Source organism: Parasteatoda tepidariorum, chromosome 10 (genome assembly GCF_043381705.1).
Source record: "Parasteatoda tepidariorum isolate YZ-2023 chromosome 10, CAS_Ptep_4.0, whole genome shotgun sequence".
In the NCBI taxonomy this organism is placed as follows: domain Eukaryota; kingdom Metazoa; phylum Arthropoda; class Arachnida; order Araneae; family Theridiidae; genus Parasteatoda; species Parasteatoda tepidariorum.
Genome location: NC_092213.1, coordinates 81993080 through 82013646, shown reverse-complemented (window position 1 = coordinate 82013646; position 20567 = coordinate 81993080). Strand labels below are relative to the sequence as shown.

The 20567-nt window shown below is 28.0% G+C and overlaps 1 protein-coding gene across 11 annotated transcripts in view; it reads right to left on the bottom strand.

The window, feature by feature from the left end:
* LOC107452250 (histone-lysine N-methyltransferase 2C) overlaps positions 1 to 20567 on the bottom strand; it is a 156375-nt gene that overhangs the window by 90692 nt on the left and 45116 nt on the right. For all 11 annotated transcript variants that reach the window (XM_071187063.1, XM_071187065.1, XM_071187066.1 and 8 more), the window contains 8 exons: positions 19339 to 19416; positions 16827 to 17039; positions 15793 to 15948; positions 14073 to 14141; positions 10099 to 10259; positions 6456 to 6647; positions 3477 to 3543; positions 1246 to 1323 (listed from right to left, as the gene is read on the bottom strand). In XM_071187063.1, coding sequence (XP_071043164.1) covers positions 1246 to 1323; positions 3477 to 3543; positions 6456 to 6647; positions 10099 to 10259; positions 14073 to 14141; positions 15793 to 15948; positions 16827 to 17039; positions 19339 to 19416 — 1014 coding nt within the window. The remainder of the gene's footprint in view (positions 1 to 1245; positions 1324 to 3476; positions 3544 to 6455; positions 6648 to 10098; positions 10260 to 14072; positions 14142 to 15792; positions 15949 to 16826; positions 17040 to 19338; positions 19417 to 20567) is intronic.

Below are 20567 nucleotides of genomic sequence, written 5' to 3'. Positions count from 1 at the left end.
TTATTTTTTAACATTTTATTTCGTGAATATCTAAATTTGTCAGTATTTCATTCGACATGAACAGTTATTATTCGTAACTCTAAGAATTTTATTCTTTGAGAGCATAACAAAATAAATTACAAATTTCCAAGCAATCTAAACTCTCAATTTTGTAAAACATTTTTATATTCTAGGATTGCTGTCATATGGATAGAATCATATATAATATTTAGTATTCCTAATGTCTTAACACAGTAATAAAGTATTCTGAGAGTGCAAGGCTTCACAAATATTTACAGCAAGAAAAGGCTGTAAATAAAATTTAAATTGTTTCAGTACATAGTGCAATATTTGTGTTAGTTTTTTTTTAATATAGCACTCCGATAGACCTGAAAATTCAAATTTTCAGCAAGTAGCCAGTGGCTAGTAGAAACTAATAACTTAGTAGCCACTATTTCCTCTAACCTCTTTTTACTCAAATTAACCCTTTGCACTCCAAGTACTTTCAAATGCTGTTTGAACAAATATAAGCACTAAATCATTTGAAATATATAATACACTATTTTAATAAAATTTTTAAAATTCTTAAAATGTGGTTACTCATTTTTAAAGTATAAAAATTTTTAAATTTAAAGGGATGACTCTTGACGTTGCCTCAGAGGCAACATCGAAGAGCAAAGGTTTATATAATTTTTTTTTCTTAAATTCACATTAGAAATAATCTACGTATAAAAAGTTTATTCAATAATAAAAAATACTATAGACATGAGACAAAATTAGGTTAAACACACAGACTTGATTTCGTTGTGCACGAAACTTTGATGTGCATTAAGACAATTTCAAAATAAAAAATAAGGGAAAAAATGACTGGCTGCTTAATTAATTTGAGTCACCACTTTTTTTTCACTGACGCGTCGTGTGGCGAGTGGTTATTTTCAGGTCTATTTAAAGGCAAATATGAATAGCTCTATATACATAGATAACAAGTTAGAATTGTACCACAAGTTTGCTACATGAGGCAGAAAAGTAGACCATGACCTGACCATTAATAATCCGTGCTGTGGTTCTCGCATCGCAAGTAACGCGCAAGTAAGATTAAATGATATTGCAGTACAGAAAAAATTTACAATACTAGTTTTCGTCTTCAAAGAAAAATGCAAGGAGAAAAATTCTGAAGAAAGTCAAGGCCCTACCAGGCTGTAGGGCCAATTATGATGATAAACCTCAAAAAATTATTGAAAGTTGACTAAATAAAAGATGACATACCAGCTGACTCTTTCAAACTTGCAGACGACAACTGTTCTTCTTTAATGCTTTCTATTTCTGATTTTATTATACTTTTATCTAAAAAACATTAAAAAAGAAAAAAAATTTCATAGGTGTATTGAAATAGTAAGGATTTGGTGTTTAAAAAAACTGTGGACAATTTAAATCAATTGAAACATCATTTAAGATATCTATATTCTCTTAACAGATCAATTAAAATTCGATAAAATTCATTAAAAATATTTCATAGAATTGACAATAAAGTATTTAATTGAAGATACATTTTCTAGGGTATTATTTTCTATTAAGTTTAATTTGAATTATACAGAAAATTTGATTTACATGTATTGAACAGTTGAAATAATTTAGTTTTAGGTTTTATAAATCATTAAGATAATTTAAATTAGATTTATTAAATAATAAAAATAGTTAATTTTAATTTTGAATAATAATTGAGACAATTTATAATTTTTATTTTTTGTTTATAAAATAATGAAGATAATTCAATTTAAAAGAAAAAAAGATGCACAACTTTTAGTAAAGTTTAGCTTAACTTTGGAAGAATATTCTAATACATAAATCAACAAGAATAAGTGAGACTTTTGTGGCAGCACTTGTTTTGGCATGGTTTCAGAAGATTTGAGTGACTTAAGCAAAAAAATGATGCTTTATTAAATCACAATTTAAAAACATTTTAATAGTTTTTAAAAATTAAATAACAATGGATAAACTTATGGTCTTGATCATAAATAATAATGTCTTGACAATATTACCATTACAACTCTATTTACAAAGATGAGTTTCATAAATCAGGGGTCTGTCCAGGTCGAATTTACTACCGTTTAGCGGTACCTTCACAAATTCAACTTTAGGAAAAACGGTAGTTTCACAAATTCAATTTAAGGAAAAATGGTAGTTTCACAAAATACTTTTTCTTAAAATTTTATTTTTGTATCCCTAAGAAACGATAAATCCATATTTTTGTGATGATTTTTTAATATAATTTTTAATCTTTCACAAATTATGTCTAAATTTTCACAAAATAGGTACCTCTCAGAAAAACCTAGACAGACCCCTGTAAATTCTCATTCAATTTTTTAGTGATTATAAACACTAGTTAAATTTGTTTCTCCTGTTTTTAACTTTTCTTTTTAGAATATTTGGCAGTAATACAAAAAGTTAATTGCTAGTATTTCTTTGCAACTTTAAATATATATTGTGTTACAACTTAAATTGAACAAGTTGACTGCACACAGTTTCATATAAAATATATTATAAAAGTAAATATAACTTATTAAAAATTCAATATAATTTAATTTACTATTATTAATTGTAAAACCATAATTAAATATGATTATTATTAAATGTTGTGTAGTGAGTGTTAACATAAAATCACTTTAAAAATAAAGGAATACCACACCACCTTTAATTTTAAAACATAATCTAAACTAAAAAATTTTAAAACATAGAAAGTGATAATAAATACTACAACTGAATACTGTAAAATAAGGAATAAATATTCATTCACAGGAAAATATTGTTATAACTTTTAGTAATTTTATGCTAATAACCAACCAAATATATCTGACTCTTTGAAACAAAATTCCCTGTATTTTCCCAGTTTGCAATGAAAAACTCAAAACTCCCTTCATTATCCCTGTTATTATAGGCGATTTTTAAATTCCCTGTATTTTCCAGGTTTTTCTTGTTCTCCCTGTGGAGTGGCAACCCTTACTTATGATAAAATAGGTAATCTTTTTCACTCTTTCTTTATTCATAAAGAATTCAAGATGCAGCAAGTTTACAGAGCGCTAACATCAAAAGAAATAGAGATTTTGAATCACTTTCTCCAGACTTTTGCTACCTCTTTATTCATGCAACTTGGAAAAATTTTATTTTTTGAAACACAAAAAAAGTTTAGCATCTGTTTTTGATGTGGAATGAAAAATAATAAACAAAAATTTGGTCACTCTAATGGAATGAACACTTCGTTTCAGACATTCTATTTGGACATTTAAATAGTGTTGCAACTATATAACAGTAAAAGGGACTTCATTTATTGGTTGTAAGAATGGGAGGGTTCCAGTAATGGGGGGGGGAGTAAAGAGCATAGACTGTATAACAATTAAGTATTCATTAAAAAACGGTTATAATAATGGCTGAAAACAAAAATAAATCCAGTTAAAATAAACAGACATAAAATCAAAAAAGAAAAATTTCAACTTAATTACATGTTAAACTTGGATTGGTGAATTCTCTAGCACTGACGGCAGCAGTGGATAGGAAATCTTTCACATCCTGTAAAGAAAAATAAACAATAAATATTCCAATCAGTATTTCATTGAGTCATATTTTTATATAAAAAATTTTATTTACTTTTTAAAAGAAGATGCCATACTCAACATTTTAAAAATTTGAAACATGAGCTTGTTTTTCGACGTGGAACCAGTAAAACACACTTCAAATTGTAAAAACTGACCTTATACATGTGGCAGTACTTTGGGTAATGACTTAGTGGTATTTTTTGGTTATGTTATGAGGGCAATTATCATGATTGTAAGAAAAAAAATAATATATATAATTTTAATACAGATGTCACAATACAAGAAGAGGTAAGATAAATGTAACAAAGGGTAGATAGGGTAAACTTAATCATGAACCCAACAGTCTGGTCAGATGAGGAGTCGAAAAAATGAACCCTTTTATGTTAAATTTACTTTTTGTGCATGCCCCCATGTCTTGAAAAATTTTTAAGCAAATTGGACAATTTTACAAACAATTATAAAATTTGTTCATTTAAAATAATTTTCAATAATTATTATTATTTTATTTAATAATAGAAACAAAAGTATTTAAGATGTAATAGGTATGCAAATTTTATCATTAATTTTATACAGCAAAATACAAAATTTGATTGCAAGCAATCATATAATTTCTGAGTCATGAAATTTCAAAAAAGTCATACATTTAAAATTATGACTTGATAATAACTATTTGACCGATTTCATTTGCTGTTCATTATTTGAGTGCAATAAATATTAAAACACAGACAAATATTATATGACTAGGATGCCATAAAACAAATTTAAGTCATGTAAGGGTCCTGTGATTTGGAAAAAATTAAAGAACCTTGTGTTATGTTATTATTCAGCATTGCAACAAACTAAAATTTTTATTTCACAATAGTAGAAAGGGACCAGTTTCTGCCAAGGGGAACTGTAGAAAGACAGTATATTGGATATGGTTAGATCACCTGATTTAGTATGGTACAAGAAAAATCAGCTATAAAAGTTTCCACAAGCAAATAAAATTTCTAATAATTTGTTTCCTCATGATTTTAATGTCTCATTAAAAATAAATTAATGATGATAAAAGAATTATCTAATATTATAATATTAAAGATAATACTTTTTTCACAGATGCTGAAAAACAAAAATTTAAAAATTTTGAATATAGAGTATGACAAGATGTGCCAGAATAAGATTTTATTCAGTTTTAAAACAACAAATCAGATGGCACTAATTCATAACATACAAAACAGTGGCTTAGAGCCACGGAATACAAATTTTATGAAATTTAATCAATCATTAAAAATAAAATTTTATCAACTAAAAAAATTTCAAAAGATGGTGCAAAGCACATTTTATGGTACAGTGAAACCTCCAGGAAAGACCACCTCTATGTAGCGACCACCTCTATGTAGCGATCACCTCTATGTAGCGACCACTTCTATTTACGATCACTTTTGGGAGGCACAAAATTTTTTTCCGCTGACTTTGTATTGCAGAAAACCTTTAGGAGAGACCATTAAAACTTTTCCCAGCGACCGGGCAAACATCTGCACCAAGCGCAGTAAAGGTCAAATAAGGAAACACAAAACAATAAGATTTAAAAAAAAATAACAAAACAAATACGTAGATTAGAATGTATTCTAAATATCTGAGTGAGACTATTATTCAGAGAGTTCTTTTCGTTCATACAACCTCATGTTGCAGTCAAAGTGCACTAAAGATGAGGATATCAATGATTTACTTTTAAAGCTGAAAATTGAATTACAAAAAAAAAGTTTTTTAAAAATAAAACAAGCATCGCGAACAAACCTCTTCTCATCTTTTAAAGCTAACTAATTTTTTAATATAGAATTAAATGCAAACTTAAATGAAAAACATAATTGTTTATTTATTTAAAATAGCTTAAGCATTCATATTTGGTAAATTTGTTTTTGCACATACAGTAGAGTCTCGATTATCCGAGTTAATGTGGACCACGACTAACTCGGATAACCGAAAAACTCGGTTAAAGGAAAGAGTATAAAAATGGAGAGAAAAAAAGAATAGGTATAAATGTAATTCATTTAGCAAATACTAAATTTATACGAGTCCACCACATACAATTCATTTTATAATTAAAACCTTACTTCAAAGCACTTAAAGAGCATACTTAAACGAGAATTAAAGAGTTTTTACTAAAAAAAAGTCCTTAATCGTTCTTTGTTTTACATTATTTCGACATGTTTCGCCATTTTTTAAGGGATAAACAGGAAAGCTGGTGTCGCCTCTTCTTGTTGTTCTATATATTCAATATCACTTTCGATAGCTTTTATGATAGCTGAGAGATTTTTATATGTTGATTTTTATCGTCACTGTCTTCATCATCTTCGCTAGATTCATTTTCATTATTGGCGATATTAACTATCATTTCATCGGTAATCTCGTGTGTTCCTTCTGCTTGTTTTACTGAGTGTTTGTAAGAAAAAATTCAGCATTTTTTTCGGCGGTAGTTTTAAAAATAAAAAATTAACTAGAAAAAAAAAAGATCTGTGAAATATTTGATAGCTCGGATAATTGGGGCTCGGATAATCGGGACTAATTATATCAGCAGTGAAAATTTTTAGATGCTAAATTTAATTTATAGATCTGTCTTTTCATGACGCCAACAGAAAAAGCATTCCCACACCAAGAAAATGACACTGTCTAAAAATAAAATAATTTGCAAAAAAAATCATGTACCTCCGATAACAATTTTGAAGTCAACGCAGGTAAAATCCAAAAACGACCAACCTCCATCAACGACCATTTTACTGTGGAACGGAGAGTGGTCGTTGCAGAGATGTTTCACTGTATTAATAATTTTTATATAAATTTGTCTATTTCATTTAAAATAAGATCGTTTGCCATAATTCAAAACAGAACTTTTTACAAAGATCTAACCTGAGGCTTAACATCAGCAGGAACTTTAACTCGAGGCTCAGCCGATGGTGTTTGAGGGGCTTTTGGAAGCTCGGGCTCATGTTTGGTTTTATTGCTGCTGTTTTCAGAACTAATATCAGTGGCATCCCTCATCTCTGAAGATCGTCCTAATTTTTTACAAGATATTAACAGTTCCTTTCCAAAAAAGGCTTCCTAAAATTAAAAAGTTTTTTTTTTTAAAAATAAAAAAAGTTAGAATGAAACTAAAACTAAATATCTCATAAAGAACAATGTATAAATGTACAAATCATTCAAAATTGCTTCTATTTTATTAAAAAAAAGAGATTTAAGAAAATATTTTATGAAAAGAAACTACAAGTGAAACACAAATATAGGTTTAAAATTGGACTATTGTTAAACACCCCTAATGAAGTCATATACACAATAACAAGATCCAAAAATTCTTAAAAATTGTTTTAACTTTAAGATCAAACTAAATGATTACATGCAGAAAAATATTAGAAAAAAATTTCAATTAATTCGCCAATATTTAAGAAAAGTAAGCTATTAAATTATATAAAACTCTTTTGAAAGATTTGATTTTAGAAATAAATACAGTGAAAATAATTAATAGCCGAAAATTAAGAGCAGTCTATTTGTCAACAATAATTGGTTGGAATTATCAAACAATAAACGTTTCAGTGCATATGAGTCATTATAGTGCATATTCAGTTTTATTATTTTCATTACTTATTTTCATGAGCTAAAATAGATTTTCAAACTCTTCTGGATTTTGAATAACAGACACTTTTATTTGTTTGACAACTGCAATTCAGTAAATTTCAAGGAATTCATAAAAAATTCTCGTTAAATCTAAGCTTAGCTCGTAATAGCAAAGTTTAACTTGAGTCTTAAAAAACCGTTAATTAACCATTTAACCATATTAAACCAACAATTTTTAAACAAAATAAGTTTGCTAGGGCTCTCTTAGAACTAGTAATTATAAATGAGTTGCATTATATCTAGAAGTAGAGTAACAGTAATAACAATAAATCAATTTATTATTTAATGACAAAATAAAATTGAATTACATTGTCAAACATTACAAAAAAAAATTATATTGTTCAGTACTAAAAAAAAGTATAGAATTTCGCAGTGTTCTTTTTAATGGCAAGACAAATAATATAAAATAACCTTCGATGTACTTAGTACATAAATGTAGCAATACTGATACTTTTAACAAGAACTATTCACAAAATTTCAGATACCAATATTTTTAAAAATATTACAAGCCTAACTTCAAACATTGATAGTAGATATAAAAAAGTTGAAAATTTTATTGCTAGAATTTTCTATATCAAGATCCCTTTAGATCAAGTAATAGTTTTTTACTAATCTTTGACGGTCTTAAAACAAATAAATTTGAAAAAGAGAATAATTCAATTAGTTTCCTGCTTAATGGATTTGAGTAAATATGTGGAATGGATTTATATTTAATTCAGACATTGACTTTTTAAGTTTTTTGTTAAAAAGTATTTCAATATATACATATAAAATAAAAAGTTAAGAATAAGTAACCCAATTTCGCACTTAAGCTGCCAACATATAGTTCTTTAAAAACCATAAAATACAACTAAAAGAAATTAATGAATTTAATCTTGATCATATAAGAAGCAGTTTAAAAGAAGACGAGGAGAAAAAAACAGAAATTTGATGGTGATCTCCTACCAATACTGATGAGAAACTTAGTGTAAATAATAACAAAATTCTAAAACCAGAATGGAATTCTGAAAATTTCTGATGCACGCCTTCACTTATGTCTACGAGACAATGTGTCAACAAGTTTGATACTCAAAGAAATTTTATTGTTGAGATTTATATTTAAACTAGAACATAGTTTTACAGTTTATAGGATTTTTTAGGATTTACAAATTCTGTATTTTCTGTGAGGATTACCATTGAGTGTTGTCCACAATTTCTTATGACTTCAGCTGATGTTAAATAGAATTACAAATGGAATGGTATATAGTGCAAGTAATATCGTTAAACAGTTCAAGTACAATAAATGGTATGTCTTTTTTTTTAAAGATGAGAAGTAAAAATAAATGGGAAATAATCAGGGTTGGGTTTTTGACGTCAAAAAGTGGTTTTTGACATGACAAGGGTATAATACTGGTTTAAACCGTCAAAAACCCGTCAAAAATGTCAAAAACTAAAGTTTGCCAAAAAAATATATAANAACCTCATTTATCATTTTTATCACAAAATTATTTTATTTATTACATATTTATATACTTTCAGTGAATTCCATCATTTAATAACAATCATTTAATAACAAAAATATTTGATGTTAAAAATGCATATAACATTCAAGAAATTTGAAGCAATAAAATAATAATCTTTGCAACCGTACATTTATCAACGAAATAAAATCGGGCGGTGATACCCGACATTCATGTGAGCGGGGCTTCCCTGAAATCCAATTTTTTTGTAAATTAGTAATTGCTCGAACAATTTTTTACATATAAACTTCTTTCTTTGTGCAAATTAAACTTAAGACTACATACTTTAATGCTGTATGCATAGAAAAAATTATTTTTTTAGTATTAAAATGAAGTTTAATCGAAACATTCCACCAATTTTTCTTAATTTCATGACAACAGTGCAAGTACAATAAATTGCATGTTTTTTTTTTTAAAGATGAGACGTAAAAATAAATAGGAAATAATGTATCAGAAGCTTTATTATGAATTTTAATAACTAGTACTACCTGAGCTTAGCTTTATATGAATCTCCATCAACAGTACATGATGATAATTAAATTACCTTTTCTTTACTTTCTTTCTCATAAAATGCTTCTTAGATGATCCAGAATTAGTTCACTAATTTCTTTTCATTGGATTATTTTATGCATAGATATAAAATTAATTACTATATAAGTATCTGGTGTAGTTGATACAGGGGTGATTGTGAGGCCAAGTCAAAATTCCGGAAAATTTCTTGAGTTAAAAAAAGCAACAAAAAAACAACAAAAAAAAACAGTTTGAACTGAAAAATTAGAAAAAAATTTAAACAAGGTTTTTTTTCCTCTTTCTCAATATTTCTTAGTTTACTTAAAATATATTTAAAATTTTACACATACCTATACCTTTTACACATACCTTTGGTGACCTGGAGAAGTAATTAAAATTTACAAATACGTCTTTCCTTCTTGAGTTTATGATTATAACAACTATTTACTGATAAAAAATTAATATTAATCATGAATATAAGCTCATAAAGTATCTCTCTGGCTCTCCCTTACAAACAAATAAAATAAACTGTGTTTTTAAGTTCCACCTTTGAAAATTTGATTTGCGGAAACTGCTGTGATCAATGATTTCTTGAAACGTCTGGACCTTCGATCTCCGGAAACTTCCGGATCACTGTTAACGAAAATTCAGGAAATCCGGATTTTTTCCAGAGCACAATCAGCCCTGTTGATGGTAAAATTCTGATTCCACAATTGCACAAAGAGAGCAAATTTTCTCTTACATTCCAGTTACTATCATTATATCAATAAAACATTACGATCATTTAACAGATCATTAATTATTCCACAACACTTTTTTTTAACGATGTTAGAGGTTTTAAAAATGGATTAAATTTGTGAAAAGAGTCTCACTCGAAGATAGCTTGGGAAACTCTCATCCAACTGCGTTTTTTTCTTTTGTTTACGCTTCCTTTTAGGTTTGTCCCCACCACCAAAATCAGATTCTGCTCCAAAACTCAGTTTCTCACTTGGCGTGGAAACTGGAGGTTCAGCTGCAGGAATGGATATTTCACCTAAAATATAATCATAAATGGCAATGAAATACCTGCCAACATTGGAGAATGGAGAAATAAAATAACAGATTTTACCAGCGATATTTTTAAGGCTATAAGTTTTGATACATCATAATCATGTAAGTCAAAAAGAGAAATTCAAAATTGAAAATAATATAAGCACTTACATTAAGCGAAGCAAAAAATATGCATATAAATCTTAATCTAAAGAAGATTCTTTTAAACCATTACAGTAGGGAACCGATTATCCGGAACGGTCGGGAACATCGCTATTCCGGATAACTGATTTTTCCGGTTTTCTGAATCACTATAAAAAGCCATTTTTTTTTATTGTTCAACCCAACTAAAAAAAAAAAAAAAAAATTTGGAAATAATCCTAAAAATAAGAAGAAACGATGTAGTAATACACTGATGATTATTTCCAAAATGATGGTAAGGTAAACATCTTTCAAAAAAAGAATGAGAAATCGTAAAATCTTATGAGGAAAAAAAAAATTTCTTTTTAAATGGCAAGAAAATTTATCGAACTTCATTCCGGTTCTTTGGTTTTCCGGTTTTCTGATTTCCGGATAACGGGTTCTGTACTGTATTTTTAATTACTTAACTATAAACACTCAACATACTGCAGTAATGGCAATAGCACCATCTGTTGGAGAATAAGAGAAGTATTTTTGCCATCAGCGGATATTTTATTGCCCATTTTTGTTTTCTTTTGTTTCTTCAACAAATACGGAGAAATTTGAGGATATACGAATAAACAAGAGATAGTCGTGAAATACAGGAGTCTTCGTTAAAAAAACAGGAAACTTGGCGCATAGGAAATGAAATACAATCATAATATAATGGCCACCTTAAAGACCTACACAAAAATTACATTTTATACAAATATTTAGAGGCATAATAATAGAGCTAAAATAATTGCTACATTTATTTTTATTTCAATGCTGATCACTGGTCTAGTGGTTACTGTTCGGGTCTATGGGGGCCAGAGGTTGTAGGTTCGAACCCCACTGTAGGCATGAATGTAACTTTCTCTCTCTGTTCTATGTCTATTCTTCTGTGTGATTGAGCGAATGTAACACGTCCTATATGACATGGGCGATGCTACTCCAAGGCCGTGGTTTAGACACAGGTGCCCACTGGATAACAATAAGAGAGTAGCAATTTTGGTATTTCTGAGGTAACTGGAAAATAAACCCAAGTGCCCAAAATTGAAAAAAAAAATTTTTTTAACTGTTTTAATTTACATTTTACATTTGGATTAAATGTAAGCTTTATTTTTACAATTTAAAAAAAAAGTCTGCAAATATTAGTGTATTGTTTAGAACTTTAAATAAATAAATACTAACAAAAAAAAAAGCGTCGTTCGAACATCAGATATACATTGCAGATTTTTCCTGGACACTCAAATTTTGTCATTTAGACATGTTGCTATTTAACTAATTGAACTTAAATATAAACTCAAAGCATATTCATAGTTGAATTATAATATAACATGGACACTATCTTCTTTAAAATTGTTTATACATATTCTGGTTAATCTAATTTCACTTGATAAAATAATTAATAGATCGGTAATGGTTTATAGCATTGAACATGTAAGGCATTTAATTATTTTTTTAGTTTTCATTCTTTCATAAGTATGATAGTTAACCGGTGAGTTATAATCATTAACATTAATTAATGGTGGGCATTCAGTAACCTTCCTTTATTGATAAGTAGATTTTATTGGTTTTCTTTTACATTCTAGCTTGTTTTATTTTTGAAACATATTTTTTTTAAAAGTTTGATTTTATTAAATGGCAATAAAGATTCTATAAAAAGATAGTTTTAACATGTTTTGATATTGCAATTTTATTAGTGACAGTCAAAGTGCATAAAAAAAATTCAAGATAAGGTAAATTAACTTATTATAATTCAAATTTTCGCATTTCTTTTGAATAAATGTTGCAAAATATGATTGCTGAATATAACATTCAAAGCAAAAACAATAAATAATGTAAAAAAGTAATAAATTTTTATAAAGAAAAGAAAATATAAAAATATCTTTTTTAACTTAATGACTTAAGTTCTAATTCAAACAAATTAGGTCTATAAGAAAATTATAGACATTATTATTAACAATTTCAGTACTTTGAGCTTCACAAAAGACATATTTGGAATAATCAGATAAATTTTAGTTAAAAGAGAAAATTAATTTTAAACTCCTTTTTTAATGATTTTTTTAGAGCAAAATTTTTACTCAAAAATAAACTCTTAATAAAATGTAACGGCATTTAAAAATTGCAGACATTTCAAGAAAATTTTAAAACAATTTAATTCATTTGTTGATTATTATATTCCAAAATGAAGCCAATTAATTACATCTGTGATTAACAATTACTGTGATCATTAAGAGCTGTGACTATATTACAAAATATTCATTTAATTGCCAAGCAACCTGGGAAAAAATTTAAAAGAAAAATTTTTTATAAAATAAAACTGAAGGAAAAAAGATAAAACATAACTGCAAAGGAAATAAATCTTAAACTAATCTTGGGTGTTTCAGCTGTAAAGGATTAAACACTAAATTATCAGTTAAGGACAAAGCACTAACACTTCTTTAACTAAATTTAAGAATTTCATAACTTGAGTTTTAAAACAAAATGAAATAGTGCAGATAAACAAGAGAAACATTAAAAAAGTAAAATTGCTCTTATAGAGCAATTTAAGTTAATAAAAAAAAAGAGTAAAAATGTTCTATAATGACAGTAAATAAATTAATATGTGAATAATAAACAGATTAGTGTATAAAAAATAGTGAACACCAAGCTAGATATAACATTTCATAAAAAGTTTTCATAAAAAGTTTTCAAAAGCAAGTTACTAAATAACTACACTTAAAAAAAAATGTGCGGTAAAAACTAACTTGTAATACATTCATTCATATATATGCAGAGAAATACAGTTAAGTAGCTTTAAATTATATAAATCCAATTTCAACATTCAAGTAAATGACATTTCTTAAAAGTTACGAACATAACACAGTAAATATTACACACACTTAAAAACTGTCCTGTTGGTGAATGTATATACAGTAGTCAACCGATTATACGGAACGATCGGGACCATCGCTATTCCGGATAACTGATTTTTCCGNGCCGGTTTTTACCAGGTTTTTGCCACTGTCCTGGCAAAAAACCCTTTTTGCCGGCAAAAACTCCAACCCTGCTTTAAATTATATAAATCCAATTTCAACATTCAAGTGAATGACATTTCTTAAAAGTTACGAACATAATACAGTAAATATTACACACACTTAAAAACTGTCCTGTTGGTGAATGTATATACAGTAGGGAACCGATTATACGGAACGATCGGGACCATCGCTATTCCGGATAACTGATTTTTCCGGTTTTCTGAATCACTACAAAAAGCCGTTTTTTTTATTGTTAAACCCAACTAAAAAAAAAAATTTAAGGAAATAATCTTAAAAAGAAGAAAAAACGATGAAGTAATACACTAATGGTTATTTTCAAAGTGATGGTAAGGTAAACATCTTTCAAAAAAGAAAGAAAAATCCTAAAATCTTACGAGGAAAAAAAATATTTTTTAAAAAAATGGCGGGAAAATTTCTTGAATTTCGTTCCGGTTTTTTGGTTTTCCGGATAACGGGTTCTGTACTGTATTACAATCCAGACATGAAAATTTAATACAACCAAGATATTTTAAAGATCTAAATAAATTAGCACATAAAAATACTGAAAATACCAGACAAAAATTACTGGATTCAGTAAAAATACTGAAGAATCACAAATTTTACTACAATCTCACCTGATTCTCCAATTGAGTCTTTGGTAGAGGAACAACGTCCACGAGGTTTCACAATAAAACCTCCGATACCTGCAAATAAAATCAATTTTTTAAAAAGAATGCAAACTTTTTTTTCAATATTATATAAAAATCTTTATAAGACAGCAGGAAAAACTTTAAAGATATTTAAGTAAATAAATAAAAAATTATTTACTTATTATTTATTAATTTTTTTACAGCAATTAGGTGTGCTTAGTTATGGTTCAATAATACAAACAAGTGTGCTGTAACACAAATTACAATTTGGCATACTAGAAGATGGTCATAAGTTAACTCTGAGGGTTAATGGAGACGGAGGTAAGATTCGACAGATTTATATGGACATAGAAAACCTTATCATTCAATTTTTTCTCACAATTCGTTAATAGGCTCTATAACATTACTTGGCTCCTATCCATTCTCTTGGTAGCATAAATTATTTAATTGAAAGAAAAATCTTGATACATCTAATCAATAAAATAATGATGACAAATAAAATAAATTTTTAAAAAATGCAAATTACTCAAACAAAAAACTTAGGGTGGAAATTTTTTTTTAATTTTTTCTTTGTTACACAAATAAATTATTATTTTTTAGAAAGGTAACTAATCTACTTAAAATGGAAATCAAAGAACAAGATGGGTTATGTTTTTCCTTATCTAGAATTGATGTGTCAAAATCTTGACATGCTGAGGAACAGCAAAAAACAATATTACTCTTTTCATGGTAGTTCTCTGCTTAAATAATTTAAAAGGAACTAAGTTCTAGATACATCTTATCAACAAAATAATAACTAAGAATTAACATGAACAAAATAATGATCTAGAATTAATTTGTCTTAATGTAGTACAAGATCTAATCATCACATAATTTTATAAACAGCATTCCTGGTTGTAAAACAACAAATATCCCATTAAAGAAATTTCTGTAACAGGACAAGAACTATTTACAAGCTATAAGAAAAGTATTTGCTAAGCCTCACAATTCGAGGTTTGCATCATCCCTGTCGCAGAATTTTTGGGGGCTTTCTATGACATACCTCTCTAATACTAATATAACTTTCTACAAGATACTTTTAAAAATAACAAATATACATGTCACTAATTTAAAATAACAGAAGCGTCAATTTAAAAAATAATGTTTTGGATCAAATAAAATAATTTTTTTAATCCAACATGTAATATTTTTTTATTCTGATATTATGGGTGAGATTCCTGCATTTTGTAGGGGGAAAACAAACTAATTATTTCATTTTTCACATTTTGTAAATCATCATCACATTAAAAAAAATAATTAAAAAAACGTGAAATCCGTAGCAGTAACTACCGAAGAAAAAAAAGATTGATGGCAAATCGGACTCTTCTCAAAGGGGTTACTAAATGCGTGTTTTCCTTTCGAGATTCAATTGTTGTAATAAATAATATCGCACTAAAAATATGATTTTAAAAGCTATGTGGAAATCAGTAGTAATATCTTCACTAAAAAATTTAATTAAAAGTTCTGTAGAAAAGAAAACCAAAATTCTATACTTCCCAATGATAAAATTTTTCGGCAAAATTTCCTTAACGTTCTGCGACAATGTCTCCATGTCGCGACAATTCTGCCACGGGGTGCATCATAAAATACTACTGTATACTACTATGCAAAAATCTTGACATGATGAGAAAGAAACAAAATTAGTCTCGCCAAAGACAGAAATTACCTAGTTTTTGTAGTTTCCTAGGCCTCTTCTTCTTATCATCAAATACACCATCTTTGTTAGCCTCTGAACTATCTTTTTTATCATCTTCAAAATCATATGCTTTTAATCCAAGTTCTAAGGAAGTATGTTGTTGTTCACTTTTAGGTTCGTCAGAACCTAAAGTAATGTAAAATGCAAAAATTAAATTACAGAATATATGGAAATGACTCATATAAAAATGCAACACTTATTCCATTAATTAAAAAAAAAAGTTTTATAATTTTAAACATCAATACTTCTTGACTTGCAAATGTTATCAGGGAAGCCTATTATGAATTGTTCTTTACATATAATCAGGGGTAATTGTGAGCCCAACTCAAAAAATCCTGAAAATTTCTAGAGTAAAATCAATAATGATGCATTTCAAAAAATTAATGTCCTTATAATTTCAAATCATTGATATTTTCACAACATGAAATTCTAAATAAATTATATGTAGCATAATTTAAATTAATAATTACGTATGAGTTCACTCTTATCTCTAATAGCGCTTATCATTCTACCAGAAAAAATATTTACAAATAAAAGAGATGCCAAGTTTTTTTAAACATATTTTTGTCAGTTTAAAAAAAGAATAAAAGATATGAAACCATGAGTACAGATTCACTGTTGCCAAAGACACGCAGGAAAATATACTTCGACTTTTCCAAACTGATTTTATAATTTTTTTCTGATTTTTCTAACAGGAGGCACAAATTGTATTACTAATTTTTCAGTTATGTTTTATTCTTATGCATGAAATATAATACAAAATACTTATCCTCAACATTAGAGTTAAAAATAAACAACTTTTTTTATAAAAAAAATTATAACAAGATTAATTTTCTGAGAAAAAATATTAGACTTTTAGACTTCTAAAACTAATTCCTTTTCCCTGATACCACGGGTATTTTAGTAAATTTCCTGACATTTCCAGAATGATAAAATATCTTATTCTGTCGCCATTTTACTTTTCAAACTATAAATACATATGGAGACAAGGATAATTAAACTACCAGCTGGGGTTGTGGTGTCCATTTTTTCAAACTGAAGGGTGGAGTCCTGCAAACCAAACATCCCAAGTCTTGGTTTCCTTGGACGAGGAATTTTCTTGGGTTGTTCTAACTGAAGTGATCGAATGTAATTCATACCACTTTCTGATAAACACACACCGTCCATAAAATATTGGATAGGTGGCTTTGTTTTAACAACAACTGGGGGAGGAGGTTCTAAAAAGAAAAAAAATGCTTAAACAAAAAACATTAGACAAAAAAACACATTTCTTTAAAAATTCAGACAGGAAAAGAGATTAACTAATAAAAATTCGGCAGAACATGGTGCATAGACAAATCTTTCAACAAAAAATAAGTACCTTTTAAGTACTCAAAAAAATATTTTTAAGCACTATTACACATTAACAAAATGCAAAATAATTTTCGAGCACTTTACATGATCATGATAAAATAATTTCTGATACAGAACTATTTTCTTGATTATATTAGCCACCATAAAAACATCTTAAGATTTTTCGGTTCAACTTCAGAGGGTGGAGAATGAAGCCTGAAATTGAGAATATCTTGCAAAATGCAGCAGGGTTGCACATGAGAGTGCAAGAATCTCGCCGAACCCAGCTCAGTAAACTCAAGTGCGAACCCGAAAGTATTTCATCAAACATGTAAAATGATTAGCGCTTTCTTACGTTACGGAACGAGGGTATGCCGAAATGAATTGTGGTTGAATGAATTGTGAAAACGTGAAACGTGTGAAAAGCACGCTTTTGCAGAATACGGGGCAAAAATCGACATGGTAAAGAAAAAAATATTACTTTTCGAAAAAGGAAAATTTAACACATTTTTAAAACACCCAATGAAAAAAGCACCTCTAAGGGTTTTTAAAAACAAAAATCAAAATTAAGCGCCTTTAAGCACTTCTTAAAAATGCTACACACCATGCAGAACAATGTGTATATGATTTTAAACCTGTCTACTCATCTATTATGATTTAATTCAAGTTTGTTCCTTAATCAAATAAGTAGAGTTTCAATAAACAGTGAAAATGCTGCTTAACAATCAAAAGTAATTTAAATGATGATCTCACAATTAAAAATTCTATGATAAGATTGTTGATTTCTATGATAAAATTGTTGATTGCAATCAATCATTTTAAACCACTATTCGCTAAAAACCTCTCTAACTTACACAAATGTAAACAAAAAAGTTTACAGTTAAAAAAATTTCTATAATTAATAATTAACTATGTATTAACATTTTACTTTATTTGTTTAATTATTTACTGAAATGTTAGTATGAAAAGCCAAGTAATCCAAAATTGATACATTTGTTTGATATTTATTCTAATATTCTAGATTTTTATTCATGTAAATTATTCATTAATTATTCATGCTTAAATTATTTCATGATTGATCTGTTCCAGACTAATAATGCTCCAATGTTTAGAAGGTAATTTTAAAATGCGTGAAATGATCTATGCAACACAAGATTTCATGAAATACAAAGACTTGTGTCTCCAGGTTAGTATTACATACCTGCTAATATTGGAGAAATAAAATAACAGAGATTTTACTAATGACATTTTTTACGCTACGAGTTAAGTTTTAATACATCATGAATATTCATGTAAGTTTAAAAGAGAAATTCGAAATCAGAAATAAAAAATATGCATACAAATTTTAATCTAAAGAAGATTATTTATAATTACTTGAACTATCTCATTTTATAACCATCGTTGAATAGCCGACCCAATCTTTTTGGTTTTCGGTCTTAAATATTAAACTCCGTAGCCTAGTAATTTTGAACCCAATCCAGAAGACAAGGGAACTCCTGAATCAAGTATTGGGAGAAATTTGCAGTCGTGGACTTTTTGATGGAACTAACCCACATTTGCATTACATGGAGAGGAAAACCTCTCACAGTTAGACTGTCTGCGACTCTAACCCATGATACGTCGACCACTGAGGATTTGTATCAACATGCCATCGATGGGATTCGAGCCCGTTTCAACTCGAACTCATTGGAAGGAGAACATCCTACCCCCTAAGGGATCATGACTCTACTTAAACTATTTTATATTTTTATTTTATATCCGTCCTTGAACAGCCAACCTATTTTTGGATCTACTTAAAATATTAACAGTCAACATACTGCAGTACTGGGGAAGGATGTTTTGCCATCAGCGGATATTTTATCGCCAAAACATTTCTTCCACAAATACAGAAAAATTTGAGAATACACGGGTAAACAAGAAAGAGTCATAAATTACAGGAGTCTCGTTAAAAAACAGGAGACTAGGCGAGTATGGTATTATAAAGATCTGTATATAGATATAAAATTTTTAAAAAATTTATCCAGAAGCAATAACTCAGAAATTATCCACTTCAATTTCAAATTGCTTAATCAATTATGTTAAATTGTTTTACTGTGGTGTAGAAGAAGAAAAAATTTAAAGCTGAAAAATTCTTTTTATAAGGCTTCATAATAAAAGTTTTGAAAATGAAAAGCTATCTAGTACCTGGTTCTTTGATTTTCAAAACAGGGGAAGGATGTTTTTCAGGTATGGGTTCTTCTGGAGTTGGTGGACTTGGTGGTGCTGAAATGAATAATGAAATTAATTAGAAATTAAGTCATTTAAAATCATGTTCATTTTTACAACATAAATTTAAAACTTTAACAATTTCCTCTTTAGAATCAAGGTAAAAAAAGATGAAAAGTATTTAACTTTCAAAAAAAATTATGTTGAAAAAGCCTATATCTGAAAAAACCTTAAAAATTTCTGCAAAATCTGCTGATTTATTAATTTTTTAAAATATGTTTTAAAGTATTTTTTACAGTACAGTATACTCTCGATATCTCAAAGTTGAAAACTTCAAGATAGCTAGTTTGTGAGATAACAAGTTCAGAACTAAATATGTTTTAAAAAGTAGAAAAATATATTCTATAATATTACTCTAAAAAGTGGAGTCATGAAACACAAGAATAACTACGGCGTGTCACCAACGATGAAATCAACAAGAGAAATTAAATTTTCTATCGGTAATAGAGAAAAAAAATTGGCAATGTTTATTTCGTTCACATAATCAGCAAAAATTCAAGAGATTTTTCGATTCGATTACAGAGGGCGGAAAATTAAGTCTGAAATTGAGAATCTCTGGCAGAGAGACAAAAATACTTACCACTGAATACAGTTCAGTATACGCAAGTACCGACACACAAGTATTTCACCAAACATATAAAATAAATGGTGTTTTCATACACTACAGACCGACGGTATAACGGAATAGATTGGGGTTGAATAAATTGTGAAAACGTTGAATAGGAAAATGAATAGGACAATTTGTGAGGAAAATCAACATGGTAAAGAAAAATATCACATTTCGGAAAGAGGAAAATTAAGCACTTTTTAAAAACCCCCATGGAAAAAAACACCGAGGGCTTTTAAAAAATGAAAATTGAAAATAAGCACCTTTAAGTCCTTTTTAAAAATGCTACGCACCCTGATAAAACATACTAGAGTTCAGTAATACTTGTTTTACCCTACCTATAGAAAAAAGCTATTTTAAATTATTATTTAAAAAAAAAAAAACATTATGAATTACTAAGAAAAAGATTTTTAAAGACCATCTAATTTTGATCTTTGAAAAAATTGATACAGAAATTTTGGTTTTAATTCTTTGTTGCATTATTACTGCATCAATTACAAATCACACTTTTTTCTTATCTTAAAACTATCTTTTTATGTAT